At 37.6% G+C, this 26,873-nt stretch overlaps 1 protein-coding gene across 1 annotated transcript in view; it reads left to right on the top strand.

Moving 5' to 3' along the window:
- trpc5a (transient receptor potential cation channel, subfamily C, member 5a) overlaps window positions 1-26,873 on the top strand; it is an 83,374-nt gene that overhangs the window by 34,973 nt on the left and 21,528 nt on the right. The window contains exons 4-6 of the mRNA XM_069193453.1: window positions 22,116-22,452; window positions 22,943-23,082; window positions 26,018-26,340. Coding sequence (XP_069049554.1) covers window positions 22,116-22,452; window positions 22,943-23,082; window positions 26,018-26,340 — 800 coding nt within the window. The remainder of the gene's footprint in view (window positions 1-22,115; window positions 22,453-22,942; window positions 23,083-26,017; window positions 26,341-26,873) is intronic.

Here is a 26,873-nt window from a genome sequence, read left to right as displayed (position 1 = left end):
ATATATATATAGGAGTGAGGGTTAAGCTGGAAAGACTGACATGTTTGAGAAATTAATATTTCAATTTTTTCAGTTTATTCCCTATGACATTTGAACCAGACATTTATAAACCTCCTGTTTTAATGAACTGATTCTGATATTTTTTTCTAGGTATACATGTACACTCTTTGAATGGTGTTAAATATCACATATGTTATACATCAAAACCAATAATGTTATTTATTAAGCAACTGCAACATCAAGAACGCGTAGGTCCAATCTAGAAATAATAGATCGATGCTGTGTTTAACCCTTTTTATTAGCTTCATACTTCTGAACTGACTATAATTTTGCCTCACAAGCTTTTTTTGGCCTACACAAAAGAGAGACACTACCCATCTTTCTATTAGATAACCACAGCAGTTTTAGGTTTGTTTTCAGTGATTAACTTGAATGTGCCACTTGATGGGATTTAAATAGAACATTACTGCACGATGTGTATTTGGGTATTTTAAAAATGTGGTCGATGTCCCTTTATAGGGAGCAATCAAAGGATTCATCAAAGATAGTTCTACTGTATTTACATTACACTTGCATAAACCATGTCTTCTGAAACACTGAATTGAAAATAAGCTGATGTTTCTAGAATATACACATTCTAGAGAACATTATTCTTAGGCCACTGCACCAATAACCTTATTAGAAATAATTAAATTAAGTGCTTAGACATTACAATGTGTTTTTTATACATTGATGTACGGCAAATCCCATGAATGGCAATTGATTGCATAGCCATTTACTATCTTTGAGATGCCACAAAGCTGAACATTCAGCAATATATTCCTGCCATTTGATCAGCACAGGGAGATTACTGGCAAGAACCATACAAATAAACTTTACATTTTGTTGTTTTTGTTGTTTTGTTGGACTCAGCTGCAAAGCAAATGTACCTCCAGGGAAAATAAAGCTGGAATCGCATTGAATTTCGTATGTTTTATTCTGCGCGGCATGGTGAGTCAGTGGTAAGCACTGCTGGCTTGCAGTGCTGGGGCCCTGGGTTCAATTTCTGGGGTCTTATCTGTGTGGAATTAAACTCATGTCTGCATGCGTTTCTCCTGGGTGCTTCAGTTTTCTTGCACAGTCCAAAGACATACTGGTAGGTTAATCAACTACTCCAAAAATTGACCTTTTATGTCTGAATGTGTCCTGTGGTGGATTGGAGTTCCATCCAGGTTATGCCCTGACTTGTGACTGCTGTAAGCCAAGATGCCCTATAACCCTGTATTTGATGAAGTGGTAGGAAAATGTCCAGATGGATATTTTATTATAATGTACTGTATACAGCTTAGACTTTCAATTTTGGGAAATAAGAGTGGTATCTCCAATCCCTATTACTTCACATAATACATATAGCAATTGAAGAGGTTTCTTATCAAAGTAATGTTAATAATAGGGCTTCATCTGCATTATATACAGTACAGTATGTTTATTACACGCTATATACAGTATAAGCCCTTTATAGCCATTTCTATTTGGAATAGATTTTGCTGATGAGGTTACTTTCAAGGACAGTGCTTTGTATAATTCAAATACTGCTTCCAAATATACTAACCTTTAGAATGCACCTCCTATCTTGTTCACAGATTATATTTTACCCCTCATAGATGGTATCTAGACAGACTAATTTCCTGGATACACTATATCTAGGAGGAAAGAGGCAGGTAGGGACACACTGATAGATACAGTATTTTGGAAGTGTCAAGATTTTTTTCATTATTCTAATCATGGATACGCCCTGTTCACAATAAGCATTTTTTCTGTATTTCTGCTTTTGCAATGAAAACTGCATTTCCTTTGGGGGGGGGGGGGGGGGGGGTGGGTTCTGTGCTGCTGCTGACAGTCAAAGTCTTACTGCAAAGGGGTCCCATTGTAGCAGTTTCAGTGTACAATTAAGTAAAATGTAACAGTGTGGTGTACCACTGAGGAAAATAGGAAAATGGGTGAGGGGATTCTTGTGAGCTGGTTCATTTTAATTTTTAGTTCATTTAACTTTTTATTGAAGTTTTACAAGGGGAACAATACATCAAGATGGACAACTGAACAAAGTTACCAAGTTATAAATCCCCTAACTTACTGACCTGAGATCCCTCCCACCCCCAACCACAAACCGTAGAGCCTTAGAAACACAGCAAAAACTAATAAAAGTGTAGGTAATCAACTTAAAACAGAATAAACCCAAAATAAAGACTAACAAGACAAATAAGGATAAGGCAGTATAGACTAAATTAAGACAGTAGAGAGGAAACAACAAAACACTACTTATGGCTGTGCTGCTTAATCTTCAGAGTCTGAAAGCGTTACGTTATCAATGAAAGCTCAATGCTTACTTCATTCCTTTGTATCGTATTGTGTTTCAGCAGAATAAGAATTTGTTTAATAGCTCGAAAAAAAAACAGACATTCTGAACATTTCTTCAACTTCAGGCAAGTGAAGACCTGTGTAGTTAATATTAGCATAACTGCTGCCATCCCTGTGGTTGAACTGAATCATGGGAGAGGAAACCCAAGCAGCAAACCTGCTGCTCTTATGGGAGCTGACAATATCAACTTCAATACATACAGTATACTTTCTCAAGCCAACATATGAGATTCTCCTTGGAGAACACAGCAAATGCTGCATCGTAATTAAGGGGACAGAGCTTCCTGACATTATTGGCCTGGCAGGCTGGTATAATGTGGATGACTGGAAAATAAGAATTCATTTAGCATGTTAACACGCAAGTCCAAATTAATTCTAGCTGTAACAATATAAAAGGCTAAAGGGAAAAAAACTAAAACAGAATTCCAATAATGTTTATATCCATGTGTAATGTACTGGTCTTTCCAACTGAAATATACAGTAATTCATCAATTCAGTTTTAAATGAAGTGGTGATGTTCTGCTATTGATCTGTCGTGGAACTGAGCTATACAAAAAAGAATGTGTGCATAGACCATGGGGAAAATAGGTATGGGGACAATGAAAATTAACATTAATCTATAGGTACAGTATTGTGTCAGTTATGATTTCAACATAACGTATTTTCATATATCAATGACAATTTTATTTTATGTAGTATCACTAATGATATATCAGGTCAAGCTGATTCACAGGAAAGATCCACAATCCATAAGGCACAAAAAGAAACTACATGAGAGTACTTTTAAAAATGAGATTAGGAGGCTCTTAAAAATTTTTAAAAAAAATCTTAGTACTTAATGTTAGATTTCTGTTAGGTAGAATACAGATGGTTCCATGATTAGAATATACATTTGCAGTTCAGGTCAATTTTAATCCACACCACAAATAGAACACAAATCTGTAAAATTAATTTTTAATTTTTAATTAAATACTGTATGAATGTTCATAAGAAGAGTAGCAGACATCTAGTTTGTAGACTAGAGGTCCTAAATTCCTAGATAGGGATTCACAGAATCACTGCCATTGCAACTCTTTACTCCAGCTAATTCTTAATGAAAGTGATCTGTAGTAGTTGTGTTAATTAAGCAATTAATTAATTCAATTCATAATTTATTGGAAGATGCAAAGTTTTGCAATGCTGGGGAATCCTGGAGTACCTATTGTATAGAAATTGATATTAACAATTGGAAACACTGTTGAACAACGTTTAAAATCTGGAACAGGGGGCACTTCTGTACACAAAGGGTTGTAAGAGTATGGAACAGCAATCCAGCCATAGGAATCAACACCCTGGACTCCTTCAAAAAACAGCTGGATAAAATCTTTGGATTAATTAGCTACCTGTCTAGCTGTGCCGATTGGCCACCTCTGGTTTGTAACTTGTCCATATGCTCTTAATAAGTACCCACGCATATTCCATTGTTTTTGGAATATAACTCCTTACTTGTACTGTTTCTGTGTTGCAGCAAACACATTCTTGTTATAAAAATGGGAAACAACCATTTAATAGTACTGTGGCTAGAAAAAAACATCAGCATCAGTGTTTGCATATTCCTTTAATTAATGATGAGGACAGAATGTCACCACTTAAACCCTGGAGTGATGTCTTGAGAATTTACACTAATTGATTGAAAGCATGTGCACAAGCATGTACTAACTCTTCAGATAATTGTTTTCCTTCTAAATGGGCTTACTTTGCCTGTTCCATTCTGAAAACATACTGTCCTCATTTATGGTCTTTGTGGACACTGTCTGACAGGTGGAATCTTTCTTAATCTTATTTTTACAATTTGTTCCTTAAAGAAAAATATGCATTCTAATCTTTACCCCTTTTCTTACAAACTACCACACTGTTAGAAACTGCAGTTCCTGAAATAAAAATAGACCAGAGGTGGACAAGGTCAGATGCTGGTTGGGGCAAAGGTCACAGACAGGTGGATAACGATGTGATTGGAGGATTATGAATGGCAATCATTTGGACACTATGTGAAACGTACAGGCAGTACCGAACCTCTTATCTTTAAGTTATCTTGACAAGAAAAATACCCTTGTAAAGACTTGAAAAAGCTGCCATATCAGAGGGCTGATACATACTGTATAAAGTATGTTGAACAGCTGTCTATTCCAGGGGAAATGCTATATAATAATAATAATAATAAAATAATAATAATAATAATTGCTTACACTTATATAGTGCTTTTCTGGACACTCCACTCAAAGCACTTTACAGGTAATGGGGACTCCCCTCCACCACCACCAATGTGCAGCCCCACCTGGCTGATGCGACGGCAGCCATAGTGCACCAGAACACTCACCACACATCAGCTATCAGTGAGGAGGAGAGTAGAGTAATGAAGCCAATTCATAGATGGGTATTATTAGGTGGCCATGATTGGTAAAGGCCTATGGGAATTTTTGGCCAGGACACCAGGGTTACACCCCTACTCATTTCAAGAAACACCCTGGGATTTTTAATGACCACAGAGAATCAGGACCTCGGTTTTACATCTCATCCAAAGGACGGCGCCTGTTCCCTGTCACTATACTGAGGCATTAGGACCCACACAGACCGCAGGGTGAGTACCCCCTGTTGGCCCCACTAAAACCTCTTCCAGCAGCAACCTTAGTTTTTCCCAGGAGGTCTCCCATCCAGGTACTGACCAGGCTCACACCTGCTTAGCTTCAGTGGGTTGCCAGTTGTGAGTTGCAAGATGATATGGCATATAGTATATGCAACATAAGGTTTCTTTATTCAGTGATTCAGAAAGGTGGATAGCCTACCCAGCTCCATTGGTTCTGGCACTGCCTGAACAACTACAGTATGCTACATTATGTGTCTTTTGGCATTCTATGAAATACAAGTAGTGTTTGTAATTAATAAACAGAAAAAAAGTTAATTGTATGGAAGCAAATCTTTTCCCTTTTCATTAGAAAATGAGAAAGATTATAAGCAAAGAGGTCATTGAGCCCATTTAGCAGCTAGCAATGCTGTTAATTGACCCCAGGATCTTATCCAGTCCTTTCGTGAAAGAAGACAGGGTATTGACTTCCACAACATGGTTGGGTTGCTTGTTCCTTACTGCCACAACACAATAGTGTTCATAACAGTGGGTTTCAATACTGCTTCTCATTGTAATTAATCTTGTGTTTATGTATGCAATGTCAACATTGATCAATCTTCTAGCAGAAGTACAAACAAGGGTGTAGTGAAATTCTTTTCACTGTGTGTTGATGGATCAAATACAAGTAGTGTTTGTAATGTAAAAACACACAGGAAAAGTTAACTGTATGGAAAACGGGGAAGGCACATAATTTTGTTATGAGGGCAAAAGCATCAGTAACTGCTTTTCGTTACCATTCCTGTAAAATGTTCTCTAAATATGTACACTATGATCCGAAAATACTTACTGCCTATTGGTACTTGGTAAATGTACAGTATTAAAGAAGCCTTAGTAAATATAACAGAAAGATGGATCAAGGAGAAAAACATATTCCGCTCTCACAGCCCCTAGCAGTTCTGCAGATGTTTGTTGTGGTATAAATACATCAGAAGTACATTTACATAATCAAAAAATGAAGGCGTGCGTTTGAACTAGCAGGTGCCCTCGGAGACCTAAGAAGACACATTGTGAGCACAGCTGGGAGGCTTTGCAACCTTATATAAGGATTCTCACTGTTTTTGGCAGTAGTGCTTTCTGCACACTAAAATGTTTTCACAAAGAAGTTCATTATTGCATGTCATCTTCTGTTAAATTACATAATTTTGTAAATCAAGGGGGAAAACAACAAAACTTTATTGTGAATTTCAAAGCTGTTTTAAAATCTGACTTCAAAATTTTGAAGGTGAAGAATGTTGAACAACAACTCAATATTCCAAAGGAGAAGGAGTCTATTCTGGGGTTTAATCCCAGTACAATGTATGAGCTCTGCCCTTCACAGTATCTATAGTATTACCAATTAACTGCAAAAAAGAATGATAAACAACAAAGCACACACAGTATTGTGCATTTTATGTTCAAGTCTGTGCTCATCAAGAGGATGTGAAAAAATGGAACCATTGTGGCTATTGGGGTTTTGCATTACTTTCCTAAATACGTTTACCATAATGAGCTGCGTTGTACTTATTAGATGTCTCTCACCGTAGGTGGTGACAGGACAGGAGGCAACAGTGTCAAGAAATATGAGCAAACAGTCTTGCAAAAATCATTCATGAACCAACAGCGAAACCTAAGCCAGGGCACAACAATTAGAAACTAAGGAGAAGTTTAAAACTGAGACAGAGACTTTTATACAAAGTGCTATGAGATTCTGGGACAAGCTACTCCAGCAGTGCTGCTTAGGTGAACCCTTTGACTCCTCTCTAGTGATGGCTGGATGAGATCATCCAATCAGTTAGCTACTAACTGGACCAATATATCCTCTCATTTGCAACCTTCCTTTTTTAAAGTACTATATTCACTCTTATATGTATATATTAAGAATGCTCAACAATGATCGTATCACATCCTGACAACAGACCTCCAGTTTTAGAGGAGACACAGCAGGAGGCTCCAAGTACAGTAACAGGTTAGAGATTCCAGAAACCATATACTGTACATTGAACACAATCACCGAATTTAAGATGCTGCCCTTTAAAAATTTTTAGTAAGTGTAAGGTAACTATTCTTGCATGCGCAGTGACTATGTTCCTTTTAATTAGAATAGTTTGTTTTCTAGGTATTAATATTGAACTATTTCTGACATAATTAGGGAGGGCATTTTCAATACCCATTTTGTGTATGAAGGACTTCAATTGTTTGCTTAGCAAGAGCTAAAAGCAAGAACTCCAATTTGTCTGTTTTCATCTCCAGAAAATAAATAATTCTAACTTGTAGGAGGCTGAGGTACAACTCACAATTTACTGACATTTCTCTCTGCCCCTTGTTAATTGGGAAAGCATATAAATATCAATTTATCCTGAAGCATTCTGTCAGCAGTTTTGTATATTTTCTAAGAAGCATTAGGTTGATTGCAGAAAGACAAATGGCTGTATCATATTGTTCTCAAAACATTGTAAAGAGTAAAGAAAATAATCAAAATAATACATAAAAACTTAAGCTCTTTTATAATTTGTTCGAAAGAGAAAGGTTCTCCATGCTGGAATCAGACTGCTTACTCTCATTCTGCCCCACCATTTGATGATAACAACGAATAGTTTATCATAAATGCAACACAAAATCTGGAATATGAAGAATAAAGCTCTAAGGCACTCCAGTTTTTACAGCTGTACATATAGGAATGTAGGTCAAGGAAGAAAAATAAATTATTTCAAGTACAATTCTTCACACTGAAACCTGATTGCATGTAGCAAGCCACTTTTCCACCATATTATTTTAAAATTTATACATAAGAATATTTACAGGAAAGCCAGAACTCGTGGGAACATTAAAAAATAATAACCCTCTGGGAACATTAATTATCACAATAAAGTTGTCTTGAAGCACCTCATAATTTTCTTTGACAGTTGCTTCGCTGTACAAAACCAATGTATATTTTGTATAACTAATCTAGTTTGAGTTTTTTCCATCATTATTGTTTGAATGATACAGCTTGTATAATTGTTAGCAATCTCTTTGTAGGATTAAATGACTATACTGTAGTTGAAGTCTCTGTAGCCTGGAAAGGTGCAAAACAACAATAAGGTTTTTTTTTTTCATACAGCATACAGTGTGAAGTAGATGCTTTTACTCGGAATGAAAGTGATTTGTTATTAGAAGAGCAAGTGTTACATTCAATGCTGAACAAAGAGATTACTGGCAGTCAATGCATATCAATTCCAAAACGGATGAAAGTACAGGGTGTGTATGGAAAAAAATATTTCCAAAGAATGTGATAATGAGGGTATTCTGTTATGTGTTAGATAGACACATTATTTATGCGAGACACATTCATATTTGTGAGGGCTCATATTTGTAAGAGCTCATATTTGTAAACACGTATGTTTGTAAGGGAAGCTGCTTTCTGTAATTACAGTCTTATGGTAACTCAGAATCACTTAGTCTATATGTGAATTCAAGCCTTTGCGTTTAAAACCAGAAAATGCATTTCTTTAACCTTGGTAACCTTTACAAACATTATTTTAGGTATGTTTTACTGACATGAAATTGATGTCAATTGATTATATACTGTATAATGCAAGACAGATTTGCTACAGTACAACAAGGGATCTAATACTACAGAACAGCTAACAGTTACTGTAACAGCTGAAGCTAACAAGTCTTCAATCCTTAATTTCTTATTAAAGTGATATAAATTAATTTAAATTAATTTAATCATGCCCATTAATCCCACTGGATGACCCACAAATCGTTCAGAATTCTGATTCAAAACACTCCCCACAAGTATTGTTCATCCAACAACAAAATATTTTCTCTGTCTGATTCTGTACTGTGGATGCTATCTTGAAGAAAATTAAGATACTGAGATTTGGCAGGACTCTTTACTAAAGATATCCTGCTGGGCTCTGTTTGCATCAAAATCAAAAGTCAATATTTTGAAAAGGTGTAAGCAATATGAATTTCAAAAAGGATTAAAAAAATGAATGATCCTAGATATGCTATTGGATAATATCAGAAGCTTAAATACTGTATGTAATGTTAAATGATTTGGCTACTTGAATTCTAGAATAGGATGTTGAAGTAAGATCCAAGAGAAGTACCTTTTACCAATAGATGTTAAACTCCCTATACCTATAGACAGCCTCTACTTTCCACTCTGGCTTTACAAAAAATGTCTGACAAAATTGCCTTTCCTGCCATCATCTCTCCTCATGCTTAAAGTACTCCAGACTACTACAGAAACGCCAAAAGAGGGCTGATAGCTTGATTTAAACAAAATTGGATAATTTCCTCAGACAGAGCTCACTCTTGAATTATGCACCCAATGTGGAACCTCCCTCTGTCTTGCTGTTCAACCCTGTACCCTGGTTGGTTGCCTTGCATCAATTAACTAATGACTACCAAAGAGGCAAATTGATCTCTACAACCTCTTTTGTTTGTAATCTTTGTCATGTTCTGTAGCACAAACCAATAGTCATAATGCTTCACTTCTGGGTATGTTGACATTGTGAGAGCGACGGGTTGGACATTGTCCAGACTGGAGATTTGGAATGTCTACAAGGGGAAAGCAGTTTGTTCTGGAATCATTTAAAGGGGTCAACCATTTTTAGCTATCACTATAGTGCATTTTGCACAGCATTTATATTTAAACACTTCAAGGAAATGGAAAGCAGTGAAGAGGGAATGGAGTGCTATAGGAATGAACGCCAGTATTAAGCAGCAGCCTTAGTAATTGATATAGCCACCCTTTTAATGTGGCTCAAGGGGTTTATGGCCATTACAGTGGAATTATGGTCTACAAGCAGGGGCTTCACTTGGGGTTCTAATCCGTCTCCAGTGCTTGTAAAATGGAAATGGCCATTTCTTTGCCTCATTGCCCAGAAGAATAGGTAAAATGAAGAAAAGAAAATCAAAGCAAATTAAAGACTTTTGCAGGGGAACATAGGTCACAGGGGACAGTAACCAAGCGTAGTTTGGTATGCACACAACATTATGTTTTCTGATGATTTATTATGGTTTTAACTGCACACAAACCAAACATAGCTTGGTGCCCTGGAAATGTCACTTAATTTAAACTTGTGGAGCTAGGTTCATTTAAAAAAAAACACAGCAGAGAAAGTGCTGGAAAAATGGAAAAGACTTGAAGTGCAAAGACCACATAATGCCCAAACTAAACTCAGAACGACTGTGACAGGGGAAGTACCTGAATTAAAATCTGTTTACACAGAGTTAGATGCAACCATGCTAGTAACAAACTATGGGATCATGAGTGACTCAAAATGCACCTCTTAAAGAGTTACACATTTACAAGTGTAAATGTTCAAGGGTTACTCCTTCTATCAACTACTTTGCTAGATTCAAAATTACAAGGTCTGTACCTTCTCACATTATGAAGCTGTTTTAGGATGATTTGAAAAAAAGTGAAAATATTCTCCTTCACATGGCAACCACAGGATTTTCAATCATTTACTCCTGCAAGCAATTGACATTTCTGAATTGCAGTCCTTTTACTGTTCAGTCAGCTGAAGGAGTCAAAGGGCTTGAACCAGAATCAATGGTATAATATGACATGTGCTTCAAGGCATTCTGCAGTGCTCTTCTAGCGATTAGTGCATTTTCATTTTTCTAAATCATCTGAAAGCATACTTCAAAATGTCAAAAAGATAACATGATATTAAATATATTGAGTTAATGGATATGTTACTAATGATACTTAAAGTCACTTGAAAACGTGTCTATTAGACCTTGACAAAAAACAAAAAATATGCAGATAAACAGCTGGTTTGCGAATTCAATCTTGTCTGGGGGAAAGCATTCATTATGTACCATTATACAGTATATAATAAAGATGTTATTTCCTCGTTACTTTTCAAACATTTTCACGATGTATTATTACACATATTTATCACATATTCCCAGGAATATGCATTCGAAATAGTGAATATATCTACAGTAGTCTTCATTTTTCTCCTCTTTGCTTCAATATCTGTGTTTAGTTTTGCATGTCATATGCATACCATTCCTTTAAGGAACTGAAGCCGGACACATGGCCTTTACCAGTCCTGCATATAATGATTTGCTGCTAACAGCACTGAACACACAGCTCAGAACGGCTGTAAAGGCTCCTCCTGCAGACCAGAATGAGTTTTTGCCTGACATGCCAGTTTGCATTTCACACTATCCATACTTTAATCATGGCTAAAATCCCAGTTTTTAAGTTTCAGATTTGCTTGTGCTTGAGAGACAGCAAAATCTTACCGGTACAATGTACATACTGTAACGAATACGTCCTTGCGTAAAGTATAACAGGGATCTCAGCCACCCTGGCTGAGGGAGTTCTTCTTTAGCTTAGCCGGCAAGTTCCCTGTTGCGTGACGCCGGAGACCTGGGTTCAGCCCAGGCAGTGAGGGGCAAACTGGCAGGACAGGAGCAGCAAGGGCAGAAACCCAAAGAACCATTACAATACAATGTACATTGGTACCATTTTTTATGAAACGGTCAAAGGGTATATACTGTATACATGAACAGGACCACACAAGGGTTTCATCAAACCTGACCTTATGAACTGAAAAGATAGTCCATCCCTCTCCATTTTGCTTTTTTTCCTTTCACAGATCAGTTCAGCATAGGATAAAGCAACTTTAAGATGGACCAAGGCTGATCTGTTTTCCAGAAATTGCTAGGTGTTTTCATGAAAAACACATTTATGGATGAAAACAAGGCACAGTGTACAGGGGTTGTGAACAGAGCAGCAGTACGAGAGGTCTTCAGCTGATGTGAAATGAAGTGCAGAAGATGATTGATGCAGGGAAGATGAAAGCAGCTGGGGCTGTTGTAGAGAGGGACCCAGGGAGTCTCTGTGTATATATGCTTCAGTGGAGGAAAACTCAGAATGACAGGCAAAGACCAAATACTTTTAGGAAAGTCAGCAAAGGGGAAAAAGACTTGAAATCTTGATGCTAAACACAGGAAAAAAAAAGAAATCCGAACACGTCAATCCACTTAGGAATGATTTGTTAAATGTTTTAGATACAAATGTTACAGGTACTGCAGTTTTGAAGTCGTTGTGAAGTTGCAGATTGCACTAACACATTCAGTTCCAAATTTACAAAGCACCCTCGTCTGTTGATAACATACAGTATTAACCATTAGAAGAGGTCAGTCTATTCTAGACTAATTATACATTTTTTCATATTACACAAAACCAGGTTATCAACATCTGGGGTAAACATCACTAGTCTTTTCCAGAAACACCCTGAGATTTTTAATGACCTCGGTTTTAAATTTCATCCTAAAGAAGGCTCCCTGTTTTTGCAGTATATTGTTCCCATCACTGGGGCCTTAGGACCCACACAGACTGCAGGGGTGTGCGCTGCTTATTGGTCCTACTAACACCTCTTGCAGCAGATATCTTACCTTTTCCAGGAGGTCTCCCATCTACAGTATGTAGGCACTGGCTAGGCTCACACCTGCTTAGCTTCAGAGGGTTTCCAGTTGTAAGTTAGAAGTTGAAGAGAGACCTTTTGCCTCAATGCAGTGATAATATCCATCCATCCATTTCCTAACTGCTTTATCCAATTCAGTGTCAAGGGGGAGCCGGAGTCTATCCTGGCAAGCAACAGGAGCAAGGCAGGATAAACCCTGGATAGGATACCAGTCCATCACAAGGCACATGCTCACACCAGGGCCAATGTTCCTAGAAGTCAAATAACCTGCTAGTACAGTATGTTTTTGGACTGTGGGAGGACACTGGAGCACCTGGTGAAAGACCAGGTGCAGAATAGAACCCTGAGCCCCAGTACTTTGTGGCAGCAATGCACTAACCACTGCGTCTTTGTGCTGCTCTAATGAATATCTGTTATATTCAATGATTGAATGACTAATGGAGCTGTTTCTACAATTTTTATTTTTCTTAGATATACATTTTTTTCTTTTGTTCTTGCCAAGCTCTGTTCACCTACATTTTTTCAATCATTTTTAATAAAAGTAGAATATCAATCATTACAAAACAGGTGCACATTTATTTTAGTTACAAGATTACAAAAAGGGGTCTTTAAAATCAACAAAGTTCACAATCTAAAATAACAATAACAAAAACAGTACATATTCACTGATAATTATTTAACAGCATTTTGTACTGTGTCCAGGTATGACACATACGTACTGTACAAACACTCCAAGTAAAATATTACAGATTGACAATAGTACTGTATAAATATGGCACAAATGATAATCTTTTAATACTGAAGATTTAATTCAATGAGCTTTGCTGAATTATTTAAAGGCTTAAAAATCAATATTGGACTGATCTGATAAAGAAATAATTTCAATAAACAAGTCACAGAAAAGGGTTAATCTTAGAGGAATTGTATGTGCATTGAAACATATTTTAAGCCATCTGTAAATCACAAGTCAGCGAGCCGTGTTCTAAAGCATTTCAGGTTGTGGTTTTAAAATGATTCTTCCAGCTTTACGTATCTAGGATACCCTGTTCATTTTTTTTCAATTTAATAACATCCCTTGCTTAAAATGAACTATTAGTTTGCAGTGACTGACACGCACAGCAAACAGATGTCTTTTAACAACATAAAGCTTTAAATTGTGATCCTGCAAAAAATCTCTCTTTTTCTCCTTAAGGAACAAGAAAATATTTTGCAGAAAACATTCTACTGTATATGGATGCTGGAAGAAAAATATACAAATATTGAGTGACACCTCATTAGCCACAACATTTTTACTATAGTGTTCCCTAAGGTTATTCATACTACCATTGATAAGCGACAAGTTTCAAATTGCATTCAAGACTCCTTTTTCCCAAGTTCAACTTCCTAATTACCTGTCCAAACTCCTTACTGTGGGTTTCCATATTTCTGCTTCATTTTCAACATAATTTCAATGTGGTTTTCTGCACTGGCTATGGGAATACTTCAATAAGCTTTCTTTTCTTGCAAATGTGGCTGTCACCATATTCCCACGGTCTAGTGGAACCATGTTAAAAAAGCAAACCTGCAGTACAGTCAAAGTAAAATAATGGCAAAATACATATTTACCATGATAAACTTTTAAAAGGATATAAAACTATTACTAGTTTTAGCTTTCCATTGCAATCAAGGAAGAATCTTCTGGAAAATAAGAAGTAGCAGCCCTGAAGCACTGCAATCAAATACAGCTCTTGATTTATAACTATCCTATACAGTACCTTTCAAACATCATTTTCAGACTTTTGGACTAAGAATATTTGGATCCAGTTCTGTTGCAGTTATATTCAACTTTTGGGCTTTGGTCTGAAAATGTTGATTATTATTTCGAGACAATTGCACTAGATTATATCAAACCCTCTACTCACTGGCCAGCAAGAAACCTGCTGGCGATTATGTCTCTGTCAGGGACAAACCTCAAACATTATCCAGTCAATGGGTATCCAAAGGACCAAAGATGGGGACCCTCTCATTTAGAGATCTTATCTTGATTGGATTTTCTTCATCCTCACCCTCCAACACTCACAATTACTTAAAAGATATTAATTAGTACATTATAGTAAGTTAGTAAGTTATTATAGTTACTCTATATAATAACAATTTAGAACATTTTACTATATACTTCTAATATACCACATTGCATATAATTGAAATAGATTACAAAAATCTCTTGAACATTTACTGTTTGAGACAGTTTGGGCCCCCACTGGTCAGGTTCTTACAGTTGTGTCTTCTGATATAACATGGGGAATAAAACTAGCCTCAAAATATCTCTTCCAAACAAGTTACTATTCAAGGTTCCAGCTTCTGCTGAGATCAGCAACAATCAAACCTGGTTCCACCTTGGAGCCCCTAGTTTGCTTTCAATTCTCAAACCTGTTTGAGAACCTGTTTCCTTCTTTTACTTTAGTAGTAAAAATCAGACATTTGTCTCACCCTTTAACACCTTCTGAGGCCAACTTCTCAACCACAGATGAGCCACACCACACAGGAATCCAAGCAATCAGTATTCCCTTTCCTACTGTACCTAGAAATGCAGTTTCATTTGACCAGCACATACTGTAGGACAAGTAGTAGATAGGGTAAGTATACAATAGGTACTGTATAGTATTGTAGATACTCTTAATTTAAAATCTTATATAGTATAGTACTGCCCCTCACATGTGGTTAATGAACCTGACCAATAAGAAATTTCCCCACCCAAGCCAACACAATAACTGATCCCCTTTTGTTCCGGCAAATTCCATCACTCTTTCCTCTCTCAGGCATGCTGGAAATAACACGGTTGGGTTTTACATATCCTATTTTGCCTTTTAATATATACTGTATTGTATTCAACATACCCAAAGAGGTGAATTAAATGGAAATGAGTACCCATAATACTGTTACGTTATGTTTTGGCTTTGAGTAATGCAGAGGGTTTTAGCTATGGATAAAACTTTGGTCATTAATTATGGACTAATGTGAACTGAAGGCCATCAAAGGTCATCCACTTACGAACAGACAGCCCCTGATGTGGATTGCATACACAAGCAAATAAAAAAAAACAAAACAGATAGATGCAATTTTAGGTGATGCAATAGGTGGTATTGCTGCCTCACAGTACTGGGGCCCTGACTTGAATTTCTGTGGTGATATCTCATTTTTTTATGTTCTACCTGTGTTTGAGTGGGGTCCAAAGACCTTCTGGTAGGTTAGTCAACTTCTGTGTCTGTGTACAGTATATCCTGTGATATCCTGCGCCATCCTGGGTGTATCCTGCCTCGTGCCAGGCAAGCTGGGATAGGCTCCGACTCCACTTCGACCCTGAATGGAAGAAAGGAAATTCTAGGATCAATTATCTACTACCAGCTCAATAATTTAATATGAGAAATAGCCTTCTCTCATTTGTAAGTAATTGGGAGCACAGATTCATTGATGGGAAATTTCTTTTTTATAAGAAGCACACTGCACAATATCTGCTTTCAGGGATGGGAACAAAGGAAGTTTTTAATATTTTACATGTACAGTAGATCTCAGTTGTTCTTTACAGCATACATTGCTCTTTTCTGTCTGTAGTAAACCATACGTTTAAGAGCATCTTGGTATACTTACGAGTTAAACGCAATGACATCACTGAAACATTATCAACTCAAAATGGATAAATGCCCTGAGCTCACTGTTGCTGTGAATGTGAGGGTGGTATTGATGCTATGCTAGCATGCACAACATGCTTGCTGGCAATAGTTATTTAGATGGCAGGCTTAGAGTCCTTATACAGTTTCACTCTAATTTGATAAGTGAAAAAGAAACAGGAAATAATAAAGAGCTTTGGATCAGAAGACTGATTTGTAGTAACTCTTTGCTGTAAAATTGTCCAATAAAAAAAACGATGTTTAATTTGCTGCATTTAACACTTTTCAATATCCCTTGATTGAATATCAGTACATATAGTGCCCCTCACAAATATTGAAACATCAAGTTCAGGACAAAAGCAATTTAACATGAATATGAATGTTAAGTACAATATAATATACTAGTATATTTGGGTATTTCAATGCATACATTTAACTTTATTAGAACACAAACATACTGTGTTCACTCCAGTGATTTCAAGTGACAGTAAGTATTGGTATACATCACAATGCAGATGAATAGATTAATACTGTACATATTGTACATTTGAGCTTATTGTATGCCATTGTCTGAGATTCCCCTTTACAACTCCTTAATCAGAACTTTGAAGAATGGACTTACAGATACTAGTCTTTCATAAATACAGTAGTTCAGTGCTTCCCTAATAACTCACATTTAGAGCTCTGCATCATTAACTCTGACACTGCATTTGCAACTGAATCAAATTCTTCCTAACCAGCTTCCTTATAGAATGTATAGTTGATATCTTTCAGGGAACTCACAAGTATTTATCCATTTTGCTAGATTGCTCAATATATTATCAGTTCCAAGGGAAATGAACACTGTTCTAGAAATTGTCACGTGTACATTTGTTAAAACATAATACAGGTTATATCACGAGGCATAATACATACCCATGCCAAAATTGTAATCTTCTGTGTGAAAATGTTTTTAGTTTCAAGTTCCAGAACTGTGTGCTTTCACATCACCGAAGCTGTTCAATACTTCTTGATCTAGCTGATTTCTGGTTATTGGCTATCCTGGACCAATTGTTAGCCTTTTGAACAATTTAATCACACAGTTGTCCAGTAGATGTAGATCAGGGCTATGGAGAAGCCTGTCCATCGTATAATACTGTTCTGTGACAAGAATGTTTGGATCGACCTTGCAGCATGTACAGTACTCTGGCATTATTTATCTGGAGAACAAAATAACATTAATCAAAATACAACCGTACAACCAGAATACAGCTCATGGAGCCTTATCTATATAATGCTGAGCTTCTGGTCCACTACCTGTTGCATCCTTGTCCATTATTTTGAAAGATTGTACTGGCAGCACTCGACTATGGCACTTACTGTGACAACCTATCAGAAGGCCCTCCCCAGTGGCATCTTTCTACAATGTTTCATTAAACCTCTGCCTCTATCCACTCCCTATGTACACAAAACATTAGCTCTGCCCAGGTCGAAATTTGCTTTATGGGAAAAATAACAATCCACCACTGTCTGGAGCTCCAGAAGCTCTACTGTACTGTATGTGGGTGCAATTTATGAATTCCTGCTTCCATACTCCCTTCATCTCTTTGGCAATCACTGCAATTTAAACAAAGGACAAAGCTGTATATATGCCTTAAGTGAAGGTTATTTGATGGGATTAGCTACTTACTGTACATACTGTATCTGAGTGCTGTATGTGCAGATTCTTTGGTTTTAACATGCACAAGCACCATCTACCTGCTTACATTTTTGATACGCGTGCAGCATGAAGACAACGTTTAACAACCACAAGCCTACGTGATATATGTTAATAAAGAGCTGGCAGATCATTATAATTTGGGCTCATATGTTCATAAAAAATGTGGTAAATTCCTTGTGAAATGGAGAACACATACAAAAGAAGACAACTGTTCTAAGAGATCTCCTTTAAGTGAATTTACACAAATTATTGTGTAAATAAATTAAAGTTATTAATTACTGCAATGACAAAAGATGTAAACCTGTAACATTTTGAGAAAGTTGTATTAGTGTGCTACACTTCCAGAAATTTCCTTTACAACTCAGGGTACATGATTCACCACAATATAACACTCTCAAGATCAGCTCACACATCATGGAGTGAAGCGGGGCTCCTTCTACAGATAGTCAACTCATAAAAATTGGCAAATCTTGGATTTTCATTGCCTTTTACTTAATGTGCTCAAAATATCTTTTATTTAGTCCCCTTGTGTGTGAGAGATGCTCACTGCTTCCACTGTCCCTCTGAATAAACAGTGCAATCAATCTCAATTTTAACTTGCCTTGTGGTAGAGCTATCATGCTAGCCAGTAATCCAATTCTTGTATTGCACATCTATAGCACAAAATAAATGCACCCTAGGTTGCAGTTTAAGCCAGTCTGCAGTCACAAGTAAGACTCATTATCATCTTACGTATTACATTTCCTGACAAAAGAAAACAGTTCTTTAATGTCGTCAGCATTATGATTATGCTGGAAAAAAGTCTAGTTCGGGTACAATACCCTTTGATACATTTTCTAAAACCTGCATATTTAACCAATTCTTTTGTTCAGTAGTCCTATAAGGGTATTTCAACATCTAAAGGTCTTCCAGTCTACATACAGTGAGCTTTACATTTGCAGAGAATGGTAGAATTACGCTACTTAAAAAGTCAGTCAGGGGTTCCCTTTTTACTAGAGATTAATAGAGAGCGATCCCAGTAAACCGCCAAGCAGCTCACAGGATAAAACCAGACAAATTATTTAATATCTAGCCCAGAGCCAAATCTAGATATTTCATGTTTAAGTACTGTTACGTCCCCAAGTGTCTAGGGGAAAAGGGGTGTAACATTTAGGATAATTCTTTTGGAAGCAGGTGGGTTTTGGTGAGGGGCTAGGAAGCGTGATAACAAGGGTAAGGAACTAGAGTGGTGCCAAAGGAAAGAAAATAAACAAAATGGAGCTGGCTAGGACAGTGAGGGAAAGCTAATCGGACTACAAAAGAAAACCCGAAACACACGGTCTTCGGTGTCTTCAACACCCTAGCTAACCTGCACTGACTACCCAAACACATACAAAACAAATGGCACTCACCCGTACTAAACTAGTGTACTAATACAAAATCAACTAAGTGTGTGAAGTGTACCCCAACAACCTAAACTAACCTTATATACAAAAGTTCACACAAAACACACGTGAACCAGGAATACAAATAAGGGAAAACAAGAGGAATCAAGAGGAACAGGGTACGAAAGAACACAAAGGTTGAACATGTAATACGTTAGGGCAATGTAATGATATAGCCAAAACCAAACGGGACCGAAGTCAAACGAAAGGCCTCTCCTTCCTGAAAACCTCCATGTGATATGCTGAATAAGATGTGTTCTGATGGGCTGAGAGCTAACTGATGATGACATCAACCGAAAGTGTGGTTTAATGGTGGGCCAATGGGGAAGGGAGAACAATCAAGGGTCAGCAGTGTGGACATAACAGAAAAAACACACACAGAACACACACTGGGACGTAACAGTACTGTACTAAGTATTTATAAGCTGTGAACTACGAATTAATAAGCTTACTAATAAGCTATAATATTAGAAATGTACGATTGGCTCAATATTTATTCATTACCTTGATACAATGTAACTGAACATTGGTTTTAGCAAAAAAATAGTTTATTTTTTGCAATTGGAATATTATGTAAAGCAACTCATATTTGGTCATGATAATTGATTCAACAATCCTAAAGTTAATAGTGTCCTTTCCCAAAAATGTATTTTTCCATTGAGCCCAATTAAAGAAAATGTGAAGCAAGGGGCATATATTTTATTAGTTACTTAGAACAGTGACAGAAATAGATTTTGGTATTAGTTTTTCAAGTATAAAACCAAATTGGAATCTACTATACAGTTAGTATACATTTACCCTTAACCTTCTAACATAGCTTTGTATCATGGTTAGAGCAAGAATGAATTTGACAGTGTGCTTCTAAAATATGTCATGTAACTGTCTCTTTGTTCCTCCTCACCATTTCAAGGTATCAGGCAGATAAGTCTGCTGAAGTATCTGAGAAGCCATCAAATTCATTTCCATATGGTTACCTAGCAACAGAGATTTCCAGGACATTTGGGGTTGCATCACAGTTGAATTATACAGCTGCTGGCACCATAATACTCCCATAAAGCACTGCTGTAACACTGGCCACTGTTTTTTTTCTGCTGTCAAGTTGAAATAGGAAAATGGCATCTGTCCCTTTGTAGAAGTCAGCCATGAGTAGTGTACATTTTTTTTTTCCCACAACAACTTTGGGCCTCAATACTTGTAGTGTTTCTAAACACTGGCAATGTTTTTATTTAATCTGATCTTTCACTGTGTCTTTAATTTTTTCTTAACCCCACATATTCAATACACTTCACCACAATAATGTAATTAACATTTCATTACCAGCATCTGGTGGCACAGAAGGCATAGTTCTTCTTATGTGATTGCTCTTGAAGCATTTCCTGAAGGTTAACACCGATTACAAATGATTGGTTCAATAGCCTGTGAAGCAGCAATAATGCAATTTGAATACTAACACCAGTCCTCAATCCATTCATTTTCTAACCGGCACTTCCAGTCTAGGGTCATGGAGGAGTTGGAGCCCCAGAAAGCAATGGGTGCAATGCAGAATATATACTGGGCAGGACACCAGTTCATCACAGAGCAGACAAACAAATAAAGACAAACACACTCACACAAGAGCCAATTTTCCCAGAAGCCAATTAACCTCCCAGTATGTCTTTGGGCTATGGACGGAAACCGGAGCACCCAGAGAAAACCCACACAAATGCAGGACAAACATACAAACTCCATGCAGACAGCACCCCAGGCCTGGAATTGAACTCAGGGCCACAGCACTGGTTCCACCATGCTATCCACTAACACCATTCCTATAGCTTCTTCTTAAATCACACTTCTATGAAACAGTAGCCAAGATTCAGAACATATTTGTGTCTGGCTCTTTATGATGTAGCTCATTGTTTTCAATGTAAATTCCTATTGTGCTGCCACTTAAGTTATATAATTCCAAAATGACCATAAACAGCTATTCTTGAACTTGTTAAGGTTTTTAGGATCTCAAACCATGATTAAAAGTGTTTTTTTTCTCCACTGTATATGTAAATTCACTTGACCACAGCACTTTGAAGCTTTGTTTGTCAAATTTCATAAGCTATGCAGGTCTGGGCCTGCTCTGTAGTGGAGACCTCCAGAGAACACCAGGCTGATACTTTAAGTGGTATAGGCATACCAATAGGTGGCGTTCCTCCCTGTGAATCTGCAAGTTTAAAACATATGCCTTAATATGGTGATGTGATCCTGTGCAACCAGAGGTACTGCACTTGAGGTGAGAAGTTAAAAGGATGACTTGATTGGCCATTAAAGATGACATGCAGTAGGACTGTTCATAAGAGCAGGGGAATCCTTTGTGTCCTGGCCAAATTCCCTTCTAGGTTTATTCACTCTGGCCTTCCAGAAGCTCCCTCTTAATTCAAATAGTGAAGTAAATTCTCACCTCTTACCTTGATCTGCTGTGCAGTGGCTGCTGGAACATTACGGCTGCCTCATATCACCCAGGTGGGGCTGTGTCAAAGTTTTATCTGTTGAGCATCTTTTTGGCCTTTCAGTTCTGTTATCATGGCTGTGTTCTTTACTACCAGTACAGCTAACATTTAATGTCACACACTGTTTGGTGTAAGCAGTGAACAAGCAACTGCAGCCCTGTCAAGCTGTCTGTTGAGGCAGATATTAAGGCCCATTTCTGCTGTCCAGCTCTAGTTTGTTGGGTTGCCTGTTGTGACAGATATTAAGTCCCATTTCTGTTGTCCTGCTCCAGTTTGTTTGGTTATCTATTGTGATTGATGTTAAGGTCCATTTCCCTTGTCCTGCTTCAGTTTGTTTGGTTATCTGTTGCGATAGATGTTAAAGTCCATTTCCCTTGTCCTGTTCCAGTTTGTTGCCCAGCCGAACTGCCAGCAGCTCCTAGCGACACTGTGGTATGATGGGTTCCCCGGTTGGCGCCGGCGGCACTGGGCGGTGAAGCTGCTCACCTGCTTCACCATTGGGCTGCTCTTTCCCGTCTTCTCAGTCATCTACCTGATCGCCCCCAAGAGCAGCCTGGGGCTCTTCATCAAGAAGCCCTTCATCAAGTTCATCTGCCACACTGCCTCTTACCTGACCTTCCTCTTCCTGCTCCTGCTGGCCTCGCAGCACATCGTCCGCACCAACCTGCACATGCAAGGCCCACCGCCCACCATTGTGGAGTGGATGATCCTTCCCTGGGTTCTTGGTAAGTCTGCCATTCCCCATGCTGTAGTTGCTTGGGTTGACATCATCCTACTCTTCTAAACAATGTGAAGAAGTAATCAAAAGGGAATATAATGGTAGAAAATAGTAACAATTTGCTAGATAAGTTTCAGTCTGGATTTGTTCAGATATGAGCATAAAGACTGATAATCATAAAGTTAGTTTGATTCTGGCAAAAACACCCACTTTTTGTGCACTGCATATTTTTATTTTACTGGGTAAATTAGGAAACACGTTTTTTCAATAAGATTTAAAAGTTTAGGAGGCTATTGGAAGGAATTTACAATTTCCAATTTCCTCATTAGAGTGGGTGTACCAGTTCTCTGCAGGTTGAAGACAAATTGGGATATTCTTATACCAGTCACCCTAGTGAAAATAACTGCAGTGCTACAAGATTCCTTCTTGCACACTAATAACAAAATAACAGGACAAACTTCCCTCTTCACTGCAGCAGTGTTTTTTTCTGCTTTCAGGGTTTATTTGGGCTGAAATCAAGGAAATGTGGGATGGGGGATTTACGGAGTATGTGCATGACTGGTGGAACCTCATGGATTTCGCCATGAACTCCCTGTACCTCGCAACCATCTCATTGAAGATAGTTGCGTATGTCAAGGTAAACTACTACATTATTTGGACAGAGGTTAATTCAAAACATGGAGCAAGGAGAGAACATGCACTTGGAGTCATATCCATTGACATTGTCATTCTGTATCAGAAACAACACAATTCACTTACAGCATTGAATAAGTGTAAATCATTGTTTTAAGCTTGAGTTCAGAGTTCAGTTTTCTTTGTAGCAAATGAAACTAAAGACTTTATAGTGAACATCATCAAGTGGCATATGACCATTATATTCTACAGTACCTCTCAGAGTGGCCAATGGGCAATGATCCCATTGATCCCATCTCATGATTCACATTGTTTAAGGGGGCAACAATTGTCACAACTCAACCCAGTCTGTTAAAGAACTTGCACCTCAGTTTTCTCTGCCACGTGATACAATCTGATAAGCCTTTTCTGTGTCCAGTTTTGTCTGGACTAAAAGGAAAATGGATGACCCACTGACAGGTGCATCCATGCATTGCAGACAAAACAAATACTGTTAAGTGAAGCGTGGGTCACGGCTGAGTTCTGCATCACATGGCTCTCTGCTGCCTTCCACTCCTCACCACGACTGAGGTGTCACTTGGCAGAATATGAATCAATAGTAGTATTTCTCCTGTTATAGCCTGCAGCCAACACAGTGCACTTTCCCTGTCTATTCTGCAGTCTCGAATTAGCATGTCCAGAGAGGAACATAAAATTGATTATGGTTAGATTGCTTCTGTTGGTGCACAGTGGAGAATAGTTTCACGCTGCCAGATAATGAGATTTCGATTACTTATGCAGACACACTTTTGATTAACATTTGTAAATAATCATTCATTAGCGTATCGTGTGAATGCGACTTTATTACCAATGATTTCTGAATTAACAATGTATTGTTATAAATTTAATACTTAAAAAATAAAAATTTGTTAAGGGCTCCATTAGTAGTCATTAGTGGTTCGCTTATACATTAGTTATTAGTGTAAAATATTGCAGCGTGGCACACTTTCATTTCCAAATATCTGAACAAAAATTTATAATGAGAAAATATCACCCAGGCATCTTCCCCATTTTCCCATTCACATTGCTATCCATAACCAAGCTCATTCCTTGTGCATTTGATGTTCTTCGCTTTGAACTTATCTGGAGCTATATCAGTTTTATAGTGAAAATGTGTTACTACTTTGTACATAATTTAATGTGACTTGACATGCATGCCTCACAACCTGTTTAAGCTCTGTTTCACTGTAGCTGTGAGCCAATTAAGGTTCCTGTTTCATAATTTGAATTTGTACCAATCTGAGCTTTTGTCATTTTCACCACAAGTTCAACAAATTAGCATTCCTTCATTTAAATGCCACATTGAAACATATGTTAAGAGTAAAAATCTTTTCAAAGCTCTTATTTCTAGTAAACCAAAAAGTTAGATCTTCTAGTAAAAGATATAGCAGATATCATTACTGGAGTTAGCAGTGAAGACTTAACAACTATTGATTAAAGTATATACTGTTCCTAAGCAAGGCGGGAAATCTAAAAGTAAAAGACTTGGAAAAATGCTGAACATCTGAAGAAACGATATACTGTATATAGTATACTGTATACACATTTTAGAAAAAGAAAGTTGATTTTGGATGTGATTAAATTTTTGATGTCATTTGATTAATTGATTATTCATAACTCACCATGATTCACACAAGTATTTTTGTTGCATAAGTACTAAAACACTAGTTTTGTGATATAATTGATTATAAACAGGTGAGGAGGTGATTGAACCTGCTGAATGTCAAGTCTGTTGAGAATGAAGCAAGAAAAACACCATTGAAGACCAATCGATCGGGAGATCCAGCTATGATGCGTCTAGTCATTGCACAATTCCACTTGTAGTGCTTGATAGCAACTTAATGCACACTTCTACATTGGTCAAGTCCTGGCATTTGACTTGCTTCCTCTCCTGATGGGACAACATTCCAGCAGGGAAAAACACACCTTCATGTTGCTTTCTAATAATTGCCCTCTTGTGTGATAAAAATGTGAGAGACGTCATCAGACTTGAGTTCCATTGAACATGTGAGGGATACGTTGTCATGATGTGTGGAAACTGGGACTCGGAGACAACAGGATTGTACTATGAGACAAATGGGACAGAAACCCACAAGACATCTGAAACCTGGTGCAAAGCATGTGTCACACATGTACAGTCTGTAGTGTTTCCAATAGTGGCCACATAAGATACTTCCTGTGACTTTTACATTAGAATTGTATAGTTGATGAAAAATGTTAATCAAAGTTTCACATGTTCAAAGGAGTTCAAGTCTGGTGACTTCTGTCAAATTCCCATCACACAAGAGAGCAATTGTTAGAAAGCTGCATGAAGATGTGTGTTTCGCTGCTGGAATATTGTCACAATAATCACAATCTATAGAGTATATGCCATGTATGTTCCATAAAATGTCAGTGCATCTGCTACAAAAAAACATTTTTTTGTGTTATTTATAACAGTTATTTTCCTGGTAAACCAGTAATACCAGTTATTTTCCTGGTAATTACTTAGGAATGTATTTCAGTTTTCAGTAATACATTTTTTTCTATGCTCAAGCTATATATCCATATCTATTATACTGTAAAAGCTACAAGAATATTAGTTCCTTCCCCACATTCAGTTTCCCTTTCTTATTAGATCCTTATTACTTACAAATATCTGTATTCACAACCTCAGGTTTTAAAAGGAGATTCCAACAGCAATTCTAATGTAATATCTATTGGCAGGTGGAACAGCTACAAAGATTGACTTCCTATTGAAACTTTGAAAGTTTCATTCATGTAGAAAAGGAAAACAAAATCATTTGACACATGCTTTGTCTGAAAATGAGATAACCCAGAAAGAAAAGTATAGTAAAACGGCGATTTGTTCTCACCTCTCTCCCTTCTGGTTCCTGTCACGTTCCTTCTGCTCTTGAAAGTACAACAGCTCCCGGCCTCGCGAGGAATGGGAGATGTGGCATCCAACGCTCATCGCTGAAGCCCTCTTCGCCATAGCCAACATCTTCAGTTCCCTGCGGCTCATCTCGCTATTCACTGCCAACTCCCACCTGGGACCCCTGCAGATCTCCCTGGGCAGAATGCTGCTGGACATCCTCAAGTTCCTCTTCATTTACTGCCTCGTCCTGCTGGCTTTCGCCAATGGCCTCAACCAGCTCTACTTCTACTACGAGACCAAAGCTTCTGATGAGCCCAACCACTGCAAGGGCATCCGCTGTGAGAAACAAAACAACGCCTTTTCCACGTAAGTCCCTTAAAAACTGACCAAGATTTATCATTTTTCATATGCAACCTCTTCCACCAGTTACTGCAAACACATAGTCTAGGCAAGCGGTCCAGAGGGATACAGTACCTTTATCTGCTCAATTGTATCACAGCTTGGCCCTTAATCCCCAGTGCTAATTGATGCCTATAACTTATCTTTTTACTGCACTGTCTTTGATTTTAAAAATGCCCCAGTTAAAGCATATAGTTTCCAGCAGCTTCAGAACACAGAATTTCATGTAATCTCTCTTCAACCAATTACTTAAGAATTTTCTCCCTTATTTCTGACTACACAGCTCTTAATAGTTGATCAATTGATGAGCAGACAGGTGTGAATGACACTATCAGTCATTCCAACAGTGACTCAGTGATTTACCTTCTGCTAAAGTCTAGTTGATCACATTCAACTGAATGAGAGCAGTCCTAAAACTCACTAATTAGCACAAGGTTTATCCCAATTACTTTTTAAGAGCTGAAAGTTTTTTTTTTAAAAAGCCTGAAAATAAAAGATGC

Source organism: Lepisosteus oculatus, chromosome 8 (assembly GCF_040954835.1).
Source record: "Lepisosteus oculatus isolate fLepOcu1 chromosome 8, fLepOcu1.hap2, whole genome shotgun sequence".
Lineage (NCBI taxonomy): Eukaryota > Metazoa > Chordata > Actinopteri > Semionotiformes > Lepisosteidae > Lepisosteus > Lepisosteus oculatus.
Note: the sequence above shows the minus strand (reverse complement) of the source record. Positions and strands in the feature narration are given on the sequence as shown.